Genomic DNA, 12,479 nt, shown 5'->3' on the forward strand with positions numbered 1-12,479 from the left:
ACAAAACAGATGCATCAGTGACAGCTGGGGTCAGAGGTCATCCCACATATTAACGCACAGAAAAACTACCTGAGAGATTAATTTCTCAGGTATTTTAGAAGAATTTGAAACAGTGTAACTTCGTTAACAGGATAGATCTGAAGAGGTTTGGAATATTTTAATAATTTTCATATTTTGTATTTTGTTATCTGAATATCAAATCTGAACCGAATTGCAGACATTGAGCTGAGCTGAGGCCTGTGCTGATCCAGAAGCTGTTCTGGGTTCTTCTGGATGAGCCGCCAACATAATTTTGGTAGACCTGCCACTCCTAGAAAGGTTTTCTGACTCTCACTGTTGTTCTCTGGAATCTTACAAATGGATTGTGATCATTTTCAGATAAATCCATCTCAGCAACATAGGGTCTTATTTGTATTGATTCTCTGTAGGCTGGAGAATAACCTTCTGCTTTTAGAAATCTGTAGAGTCTGCTTCGTGTTGTTAGGCAGGTTCGATTGAAAGGATTTCTTCTTCAGGCAGTAATCAGGCTTGAACAGATGAAATGTGGTCAGTCAAAGCTGATTTAGAATTAAAGAATGTGGCAGCTTTTTTTTTTTTTTGAAGCTGCTGTAAAAGTGAGTGAGGAAGCATGAATCGTCCCCGGCAGCTGAAGGCGTTTTCTTCCTTTAATAACCTGAGATGATTTTTCTCAGGAAATGGTTCTGCATAAACTGAACTGTGTTGAATTCTTGGCCTGGTTTCATATTTCCAGGTTGAAAACAAAAACTAAAATGTTTCCATATGCTGAAAAAACACATTTCAGATCCTCAGGAGTTATGAAGAGAAATAAAACATCCTAATGATGTAAATACTCATAAATACTCAAATCTCGAATATTTAAAGCATAAGGTCAGATAACAGAGCACACTTTGATTTATCAAAGGAGATTCTCTAAGTGGTGACCTCTGACCCCTCCCCTCCCTCAGTAAGCGTGTTGGAGCAGCTGATAACTGATGTCTCTGCTCCTCCAGCCTCCACTGGACCCAAACACAATGTCTTCCTGCAGATGTTGAATCCAAATGAGATACAATGTATGGGTCTGAAAATGTTTGCTTTATTACATTTGCCATTCTTTTTAAATTATTTTAGTTTGTCCTGTTAAATCTACAACCTTTAATGTGTTTTAATTGACGTTTTGATTGACTGCACAGTGAAAGAAAAAAAATATACCCTTTTCTTTTTTTCAAAAGAATAATCTGAAAACCATGGCGTGTATTTCTATACAACCCCCTTTACTTCAATAACCTGAAATAAAATGCAGCGTAACCAACTGGCTTTAGAAGTCAACTAATTAATAACTGATAAATGCTGTGGGTGTTTTTTTTCAGCACAGAAAAAAAAGGAAATAAAAATATTTAACTCCACACAGCTGACAGAGTTCAGTGTCACTTTCTTTTCTAACAGCTGAATCAGATAAGAAGCACCTTATCCTGATCCAGTCATCCGCTTCACTGGAGCAGGTGTGCATCAGAGCTCAACAGGACGGAAACTCTCCAGGAATATGGAGTTGGAAATCCCTGGTTTATGTGTCGGAATGGCCCAGTCAAAGTCCAGACCTAAATCCAATTGAGAATTTGTATAGAGCTTTGAAAGTTCACAAACGCTCGCCTTTCAATCTGAGGACTTGAGATATTTTTGGAAGAATATGTAGAAATTTCAGTCTCTAGACGTGCAAAGCTGGTAAACTCAGAACAATTTTAAAAAGTTTTTTTAGAGCAAAAGGAGCTTCTATGAAGGATTGACAAATGCACGCCACACTTTTCAAATTGTCAAATTTGTAAAACAATTTAAAAACCTCTCATTTTCCACTTACTACTTTGTGTTAGTGTGTCAAGTAACATCTTAACAAAACACACTGAAGTTTGTGGCTGTATCAGGAAAAAGGTGAACAGATTCAAATAATCTGAATTCTGTGCCGGCCTATAAGGGCCAATATGGATAGAAAAAAAGGAAAAGTAAATTTCAGCCAAAAACCTCAGAAATGTTCTTGAAATGTTCTAGAATGTTCTAGAATAAGATAATGCAATACTTTGCGTAATTGGTTTCATAAACTGAGGTCAGGAATGTCACAGATTCGTCCTCCTCTTTATAGATATGAGCTTCATATCATTGGAAAATATTTCTGTAATTTTCTAATTAAATGCCAAAACAATGTGGAAGCTTCTTATTGTTGCTTCTAATTCAGAATTCAGACCTGTAGTGGTTTGATTTAGTTTAATTCAATGTATTTCGTTTGATTAGGACAGTGCACATTAATCTACACTACCACAATTCGTGGCAATGATGTTCCTTTTGGAAAGTTCTCCCACTAAAAATTGTCAATTTCAAAGGACTTTCTTCTTAAAGTAAGATTAAACAAGCAAATAAGTCAACAAATAAATAATCTGGCATGACTGAATTATTTTTAAAAAAAATATTGCTTTTTTTGGCTGGGGAAAGGTTCCAGTGTGACTGAGCCACTATACGATGAAAGCCATTGTTTTCTGACCGCAGCGTTGGGTGAGGACTGTTCATGGGTCACTAAAAACAGGTTGTGGTCGTGGGTGGGGCGCCTCCAAGTTTATTGTTTGCAACTTCCTGCTCTGATTGTTCTAAATAGAGAAACAGAAGACGATGGTGAGCTGAGGTTGATGTCCCAACAAGAGGAGAACCTGGCGCCTTAAAATGAAACAGAGTTCTTAATGAAACAGAAGATTTGTGTTAAACATTTGGAGTAAGAGGAGAAAGAGAGACCAAGCCTTTCATTTCTTTTTCACTGACTTAGAAGCTGCAAAGGAAAGGAACTTTTTTTTTACTGACATGACGATCAATGATCAGAATCAAACCAACAATGAATTAACAACGGATAAAATAAGACTAAAACAAACGTAATGTAAATCTGTAGACCACTAATGAATGCAAAGGTGATAATCATTAGAAGATCACTCAGGCTAAAGTAATCAAAGCTAATTAAAGGAATCACTCGCAATGAAATGGACTTTAAAGCTTTGCCTGTCATGTAAAAAAATATGTAGCCATCCTAAGGTTTGTATTTTTCTATTATATTTTGCTGTAGATATTTAATATAAATTTTAACTAAGTTGTTGTAATGAATAAACTAGAACTTTTTCTTATTTATTTCCATCAAGAAATGACCCAAATTTTAGTACCTATCTGACTACAATTTGGCAAATATGCCAAAATATGTATTTGGCACATCATATTAGCTCCACATGATGAGAATGTCATCATTTATCACTTGTTTTGTTCAAACCTCTTACGTTTACCTTGGTGTGATCTGACTGCTCAAGTGTTTAACTGCCAGAGCGAGGAAGTCAATTCAGAAGGAACATCACATTCAAACAAGAAGATGCAAAACTTGTCAAAATAAGAAAATCTCTCGTTTAAGCAAGATGAGTTTTATATCCTGTGAGAACAAGAAAGTTCCTCGTTTATTTAGCAATTGTCAGACAGGAAGGTGGCTCATGAGGGAGGGAGAAGACGTGAGGTAAAGGTCATCATGCAAAGGTCACCAGGCCGGGACTCGAACCTGTAACAGCTGCTTTAAGCCCTCCTTACATGGCCACCACCACAGCCCGTTGTATTTTAACAACATACAAAAACATCTTCCACTGACAGATTATGACGACTTAAACAGGCATAAAGGGAAGGGGGTATGCACAAACCTTCCAGTCAGAAGGATGTAGAGTCCTACTGATTCCCCATCCTCACCCTCAGATATAAAACTCATCACTGGTTTCATATCCTACCCACTCTGGTATTCCCAGCTGGTAATGAGTTTATCTGTTTTACTTGCAGGCATCTGTTCAGAGAGCAGTGGCGTTTCCTTCTCAAAGCCCCCTGAAACAGAGAAATCAGCAAATACTACAGGTGGTTTAACCACTGCCCCAGCCTCACCAGCATCCAGTAATCAGTCTGAAAAGCCAACGAGCGTAGCCCCATCCACAGGAACAATGACTCCGCAGCAACCCACAACAGTCATCACCAAACCTCCCACTACTGCTACGGCTCTGACAACCGCTACTACAGCACAGTCAAACACCAGTGCACAGATATCAGTCATATCTGCCACCAGTTCTGGTGCCATCACTCCTTCAGCCACCACTGTCACCACCGCCATTACGACTGTCATCCGTACCTCGGCTACAGGGTCTCCTGCCAGTAACAGAAATACAGAGTTGACTACAGCTACTGAGTCCAACAGAGGCACTATGTCATCGGCCTTAAAACCAAGTGAAAGTGCCGGGAAAAAGACAAACAACACAGATGCTCCTACAGCTGGTCCACCCATGAGGGCAACGTCTCAGAGGAGCCAAGCAACATTGACGACTGCCGGCAGCAACGAAGGCAACAATGCAGGTAAAGCAGCTTTTTGCTCACAATTACCTGAAACACAACATATGCAACAACTGAGTGGTTGATGTCTCATTTCATGACATCATGTCTCATAAACCACAACTCATGAAGTTAATCTGTTGGTTGAGGAACCAAGCAGTGAAGCTTGAGAAGCTGTGGGCTACAATGGTGTGTATGTATCTTGTGTTCATGAGTCTTTTGACTCATGAAAAACTTTGCTAGTTATTGCAGTTTCATCCACATTATTTCATCTCTGATGTGTGAAGCCAAAGATGTTTATTAGAAAGAACAGGAAGAGACTTTAAAAATTTATGTTTGACGTCAGATTGGAATTGCAGGAAGAGGAGTTCACTAGAGTGATACCTCACAGTTTAGGATTGTCGTGTATTTAGTTTCTTCTCTTCAACAACCTTCCTATGCCTGACAAAGACCACCACCATGTTCACAAGGATGGTGTATTCAGGGTGATGTGCATTTTTAGTTTCCCACCACATATACTTTACTTCAATCAAAGAGCTCAATTCTTCTTCAGGAGGTTTACTGGGTCCAACTGATTGACTCATGGCAGATGTCTTACAGCTTGGTCTCAATGGCTGCTTTTCTCTTGCTGCTCTTTCATAAAGGCCAGATTTGTGGAGTTGTCAGCCAATAATTACTGTGTCATCACAAACCCGAGCTATGGGTCTCTGCAGCTCTGTATTTAGTTCCATCACTTTTCTGTCCCTGCTGGACAACATCCCCACAACATGACGTGACTACTACCATGTTTCATGATGTGGCGCAGATTGTGTTTTGAGAGTGATGTGCGATTTAGTTTGAGTTAGCTAGTTTACCATCTAAGCCAGAATGTTCAGTTTTGGTCTCATTTGACCAGTGATATAAACTTGGACTTTTTATCAGATGGTACTTGAGGGTTACTCGTCTCATCTGTAAATAAATTCTAGCTGAAGCAGAACCTGGACACTGCAACAGGAAATTCACCAAGGACAGGCTGAGAGGTTTGGTCTCAGTGGGGTAAACGTTTTCAGACAGCAGTAGTTTGCTTCATTAAGCAAACTACCACAACTTAGCTATTTGTGGACTGAGCGTCAGAAACGTGACTTTTCTTTTACTCTGTCTCTCTAAATTGTCCCTCGGTGTGAGTGTGTGTCCCTATGTTGCCCTCTGATGGACCGGAGGATGTACCCTTCCCTCTACCCCATGACCTCTGGGGATAGGCAACCCCTTTGCAACGATAAGCTAGTACAGACATTGGATATATGGCATTGGGTGTCTTCACCTTCTCCTCAATATCATTGTTATCTTTTGTTTAATGAGAAAAACAAGTTTATGTAAACTTAAACCACAAGAGGTAACTTAAAAGTTATCTCTTTTCCAGAGATGGCTAAAAATCACTAGACATTAATATCTGAGCATTTTGTTCCTGAAAAAGCTACACTTTTCTATTCTGTCTCACACGACTCCCCTCTCAGGATCAGTCTCTTACCTTCATTTCTTAGTAATACTCCAAGTAGGCGAAATCCCATTTTATCTCTTCCTCCATGTCATAAGAATACAATCTTTACCAATCTTTACCAGTCACTGTCCTTTCTGATCAAAGGTCCCACCACACAGACTATGACCACACCTTCAAACTCCAGCCAGGTCCCAGAGAGGAGCTTCACCTCCAGCCAAACTCCGACTGTAAAAGACTCTCATGTCATCACTAAAAGCCTGACCACTGCAGATACAACACAGGCTGGGGGGACTGAGACAAACACTGAGACATTTATGGTAAGTTGGACAATGCTGCCCTTCATCAGCTGGTTCAATCCTGGACAAAACACACAAATTAACTATTTGCTTGACATATGTCTTTGTTCTCTTGCAGTTTTCTCTGAGCGATTCAGAGGTAAGATTTACGTTTTGACTTGTATCATTAAGCCTTAATCAAACCATTATGATGGTTCTATTCATGCAAATAAAAAAAGAGGCAGTGAACACAATCCTGAGCCATTGTCCCGTCAGCCCACACCCTTCCCACTCTGTTTTTAGGTCTCCCTGGTTTTTGAAGACTTGATGCAAGAGAACTACAGCGAAACAATTCTACATTTATTTGAGAAACAGCAGTTCTGAGTGGCCATTCTTTTCCAGAATGGCCACTCTAAACTTCCATTTTTACTGCAAACATGCTATCTGCATATTAAATCATAAGAGTTTTGCCCAAAGGAGAGAAGTTCATTGGCGTTCCTACTGAGAGGCTTGTTTCTTTGTATGGCATTATCTCCTGAAAAGATAGCTGTTTAAATCCTGGTTCAGATTTTTAGTATTTGAACATCACTGTTGCTATGCATAATAATATAATATGCGGGAGTTATGAAGTACTATAATGTATAATAATGAGCTTTATTTAACCAGATACAAACCTCAATGAGATCTAATATCTCATTTCTCAAGACAGACCTGGCAACATAGCAGCAGTGTAGAAGTATCAGCATTTCCATTCATACAGCGACATATATAAAATCAGCTAATAAAAATCATGTCAGACTACCAGAAGCAGTTATGATCATAACTCTGTTCTTCACGGCCTTTCAGCACAGCTTTTAGCTCAGAGCATCTCTCACTGTCTTGCTGAAAGTCAGCTTATGGATTTTACTTCAAATTCATTTCTGAAGCAAAATCTAAACAGTGGGAAGACATTCAAGTCTTCAATTCTGCGTTGAATTTATAGGTTTGGACTTTGACTGGGCCATTCTAACACATAAATATGCTTTGATCAGAACCATTCTAATGAACCTCAGCCCCCAAATCAGACGTTTTGCAACTCTGGCTTCATTCTGTCAGATCACCCTGCTGAAGACCTCAGAGTTTGGTTTTGAAAAGCTGCCTGATGGTGACAGTTTTAGAAAAGATGGAACGTTTTTTTTTTATGTTTTATAAAAGTTACATACTGCAGCTTTAACGTTCATCCAATAGAGTGGGGGTCCTTAAAACCAGGCCTCCAGGGCCCATGTCCTCAACACGCCTCGATCAGATGACTGAATGACCTCCACAGTGCAGCTTAGTTCTGCTAATGACCTGATTATTTGACCCAGGTGTGTTACCCTGCAGGATTCTGGCCCTGGAGGCCTGGATTTGAGGATCCTGGCTCTAGAGCGGGAAGCAGTGAGGTCTGCTATAAAAAGAATCAAGGTTTCCAACAGCAGGGTGGAAAAACACCTCAGTAGAAACCTTTCCTGCCTGTCTCCAGCTTCCTTTGTTCCCACATCTTATTTATATTCCCAGCCTTGTCTTTGACTGACAAACATACCACAGGACCTTCGCTAACAGAAACAATCTGAACATGACAGCACAGGAAGACCTAACCTCCGCCATCACCTCTGACCGCCCAGTCCTGCCTCTGCCTCTCATTCCTTTTCAGCTCATTCACTGACGCATTGCATTTTCACTTTGCAGTCAGCGAAAAACAAAACTCTGGTGCAATTGTGCAAGAGCTTCATGTCCAGCCTGCATAACGGAACCTGCCTCGTTAAGCTGCTGAACAACGGGAGTAAAATTGGCAGTTTGAAGATTGAAGGTAAAACAGCCTCCACCTGTTAGTCCGTCACAGTAAACACCTTTTATTTAAACTCCTGATATCTTGCAGTCGACTTCAATCTGGTACAGGAGCAACTTTCAAAACTCAACGCAGAAATAAAACCTGCTGAAGTATGTATTGTTTTGTTGGTGTCGTATTCCAGGGCTTGTGTGCCAGACGTAGAAGTTAACCTCTTTTGTTTTGTTGATTTGGAGGAACCGACAGACAACAAAACCCTGACAGCCATCCTGGCCTCGTGCGGAGCCCTCCTCATCATGATCATCATCCTGGGCGTCTGCGTGTCCCAACGCCGCAAGCCATACAACGAGAACCAGGTAGGCGCTAAACGTTTACGTCGCTGTCGCCTGTTCAGCTGACATCAAACACAGAGAGAAAAAACATTCGATTCAACTCCATTAACTGCAAATAACGCAGTGTTAACATTTTTGATGCTACTGTCACACCTGAATTTCCCCAGAGTGGAACCATCGAGGACGTTTCTGTTCTATTCTAAAATCCTGATTTCAGATCATCTGTGGAGAAGATTATAACCAAGACTAGTTTAATAAAAGTAATGCACATAGAATTAACCAATGATTATTGAGTTAGAAAACCAGAAAACCATTCTTTTAATCTATTACTCTTTTTACATTGCTTTATATTTTGGGTGACGCTCATTTGTCTCATTTTCCATCAGAAACAAGTTTCTTCATAAAATTAAAGTAATTAAAAAAAAACAACTTATAACTTATAATTATGGATTTAACTGCCCCTGTGAAATTATCACTGTGTTAAATTTCACTGCTGTGACGGACTGGCGACCTGTCCAGGGTGACCCCGCCTCTCGCCCGAAACGTTTGCTGGAGATAGACACCAGCATTCCTCCCGACCCCTCTAGGGTCAAAGGTGTTAGAAAATGGATGGATGGACAAAATAACACTGTTGTGTAACCAACAAGTCAGGTACATGTTTATCAGACATTCCGTTTACTTGAATGATTTACTTTCTAAAAAGAAATGAAGACTATCGGTCTGAATTAGTGAAGGAATGCTCATCCGTCTTACTGAACTCATGAATTATGTATAAGTATTATCCAGATTTCATCAGATTGTTGTGAAACTGTTCTCTTAATCTGAGAACAATCTGGTTTAAGTTCAAACTGGAGCAGGAGATTTTAGACATACAGACTAACCGTCTTGGCAGTTCCATCACCGACCTCGAAAGCCCAAACATTTTCAAAGACTTCGTCTTCTCCTCTGTGCAGCTGCACCTGACCGAAGAGCTGCACACGGTGGAGAATGGTTACCATGACAACCCCACACTGGAGGTGATGGAGGTGCAGCCAGAGATGCAGGAGAAGAAGATGGCGCTGAACGGGGAATTCAGCGACAGCTGGATCGTCCCCATCGACAACCTGATGAAGGAGGACGCTCCCGACGAGGAGGACACCCACCTGTGAGGACGAGGCGGCTGGACCCGGGTTCCACCCACTCCCACACCACACTGCTGGTGTTTGAAACAGTGGCCAAATCTAACATACTGGATTAAATTGAAAAACTTCACCAAATCAATCACTGTCTATGACATTTCTCCAAAAATCTGCCATGGTTGACATTCTGCTCCCCCAGCCCACCCTGTAGGTATATCAGTGAGTCTCTGACAAACAATCATGCTTTTTGAAAACCACCTAGAATGTCTGCTCAGAGTTAGAAATATGTTATGGAAAACTCACTCATGTGCCGGCCATTCTCACACGCCGCTCTGGGTGAAGAGCCACGCTCTCTCTGCATGTCAAAAACCACCACAGCCCACTCACAAAAGCATCCATCACTTACCGCACTTGTAATTTACAAAAAGCAACGGGACGGAAAAGCCCGGAAACGTGGTTCTGTTCCCGGTCCGGCTGGGCAACCGTGTTTCTGATCTCCTCGGCTGGTCCAGAGTTTTATCTTAGACGAACTCAGGATACTTTAAAGCATTCTGATGATCCAGAAGAAGGCTGAACAGATCCAGCTGAGTACTAACATCTCACCTGAGGAAGCCCAGCCTGTACAGGCATGGCAGAGGAGTCACAGATTACTGACAAGGTCACATGTGAATATTATTCTTTTTAGCTCCTCATTTATTATGTTTTCAATCAATTAAGACAAAACACTGAATATTTAATCATATATTTTATGAAATATTGATGAAATATCTGCTCTCATGCAGTAGGAGTTCATGAGTGGAAGTTGCCACAAAGTGTTCTGCAAATAGAGGCTCGATTGCCAACTTTTGCAATGTCTGCTTGCTTTTATTATATGTTTTGTCAGATTATTTGATAATTCATTTGAAAGTTACAGGGTTTAAAAATCATGAGCTCTCTGACAATCAGATCTCGTTTCAGCTTTGGATGGGATCGTTTTGTAGCACTGACAGACTGAGCTCCCAGGAACGTGCTTTAGGAATTAACCAGTAAAAAAAAAGACATCACTGAGCTGTTCAAATATTCACATAGGATCAAGGTTAAATAGAACGAGCATCAAATTTTCATAGAAATGTAAAATATTACTTTGCACCTGCCACCTTTAGCTGCTGTTGGGTTTAAGTGATCCTGTTGAGCTGCAACGTAACTTCATCTAATACTGCAGATGACAACTACCAGTAGAACCGCTTCCAACTCCACACAGTCATGAATCTATTAATCATGAATGTGATACAGAAACAAAATGGAAAAAGAGACAACACTGAAAAAATAAAGAATTGTTTTACATCTAAAATTATATCTGATGAAGATCCAATGTCAGAACTAGTAAATCTGTGGCCTTGTACCTCACAAATTTCTGAGACGAGATCCGGGTTACATCCTGTTAGGAGGCAGAGCAGGGAATGCCCCAGACCTTTGCTCTACTCATCCTGGCCGTATTCAGATGTCAGTGTCTTATTTTGCCCTACCCACTCATGGAGAACCACTTGGTACCATTCTTAGTCCCAAATTGTTCTTCCTCTGTACCCTTTTCAGCTCTTATTTAAGAAAACAAGATTTTAGTTCCAAAAGTGTCCAGATGATACTCAGTGATGATGAACTACTAAAATTACTTCCAGGTTATAGCATGGAGCCTCCCATTAACTATCTGGAGCTGTTCTCTTTTAAAAGAGTCACAATCTTAGAACGCCGAACATTCTAAGATTGTTGTAAGGGGAAAATCGGGGCAAAAAAAAATTGTGTAGTGTGAACGGGGCTTTAAATGAGATGGATAGTTCAAACTGAGGGTTCTGTTGAGCAGGTAATATCTTACCTGCAGCGGACAGTTCTCTGAACACCTCCGCTGCTGACAGAACGCACCCGAGCCTGAACCCACGTGGTCCAATCGGGTTTTCTACAACTCTTCTGACACCATGTCACCGTGGCATTCATCTGGTATTTACAAGTAAAAATTAATTACACATTCAATTATTTGTATATTTAAAAAAAGCTCCAATTTACCAACAATCTGTACCCACATAATAGTCTCACGCAAAACAAAGTGAAATGAGATAAATTCATCCAACCTGACTAAACTATCCAGGAAGTAATCAAATAAACAACTAAAGTGTCAGAGTGGTTTGACTAAATACCATCTTATTGAATTCATTTTTCTCCAGATGAGGCCAGAAAAGCGCATGAAGAACTCCTTCATGGACATAACTAGAGCTGCACAATATATGGAATGCAAATTCATAACCACAAACTGTTGGGATGCATTTGGTAATGGAAAATACAGGATAACTGTAATCATGACCATCAGTAAAATTCTCACACAATGGAATTAAATGCTTTCCTGACATTGTGCAGTTCTGGTAAAGACAATATGTAATATATGTTGCAAACAAATTTAGAATATAGAATTACCATCAGAATTTTGAGACAAATTGTTCCAAATGGATAGAAAAGCGTTTAGTTTCCAGTGAAAAGCTGACCTGCTTCTGTGTTTATTTAAACTGGAGATGTTGCGAGTTAAGAAATCACCTGCTGCCCACTCCACTGGAGAAGAAAACAACCCATTTTCTCACAATATGAGAAAGCCTGTACATAGCTGTAGGATTCATGTTGTTTTTTAAAAAGATGCTGCTGATATTAAAGAAATCAAATCACATTTATTTGGAGATGATCACACAGAGATCAATTATTTTTTTCTAGTTCGATCTTTTTCAACCAATCAAGAACTTAATGTATATTGACTTTCTAGCTACACATATAGAGGAAAATCAGTCACTTTGGGCTGATTCCGCTCCCATTCCGCTGTTTTTTTGTGTGTAAAATTTCACTTTTATTATAGATGTGCTACTTTCACCAGACTATGTTAGCATTCTTTAATGTATTTATGGTTTGTTTGCTGCTGAAGGCGAACAGGGGTCTGACACACTGGAAACTGTAAATTGTTGATGGCTTTTGCCATCATCTTCTTGTATCTGTTCAGATTTGAAAATAAAAACCTTTTTTTTTTTTTCCTATTTTCTTGTGCGGTTCCTCTGTAATGCCCCGACAGAGCCACCAGGGGGGTAG

General features: G+C 40.1%; 1 protein-coding gene across 1 annotated transcript in view; it reads left to right on the forward strand.

Moving 5' to 3' along the window:
• podxl (podocalyxin-like) overlaps positions 1-12,339 on the forward strand; it is a 29,580-nt gene extending 17,241 nt beyond the window's left edge. The window contains exons 2-8 of the mRNA XM_032589035.1: positions 3,838-4,398; positions 5,996-6,168; positions 6,266-6,286; positions 7,834-7,954; positions 8,024-8,085; positions 8,170-8,289; positions 9,219-12,339. Coding sequence (XP_032444926.1) covers positions 3,838-4,398; positions 5,996-6,168; positions 6,266-6,286; positions 7,834-7,954; positions 8,024-8,085; positions 8,170-8,289; positions 9,219-9,413 — 1,253 coding nt within the window. The 3' untranslated portion in view covers positions 9,414-12,339. The remainder of the gene's footprint in view (positions 1-3,837; positions 4,399-5,995; positions 6,169-6,265; positions 6,287-7,833; positions 7,955-8,023; positions 8,086-8,169; positions 8,290-9,218) is intronic.
• Positions 12,340-12,479: the final 140 nt, after the last annotated feature.

The sequence above is a fragment of the Xiphophorus hellerii genome, chromosome 17 (assembly GCF_003331165.1).
Source record: "Xiphophorus hellerii strain 12219 chromosome 17, Xiphophorus_hellerii-4.1, whole genome shotgun sequence".
Taxonomy (NCBI): Eukaryota; Metazoa; Chordata; class Actinopteri; order Cyprinodontiformes; family Poeciliidae; genus Xiphophorus; species Xiphophorus hellerii.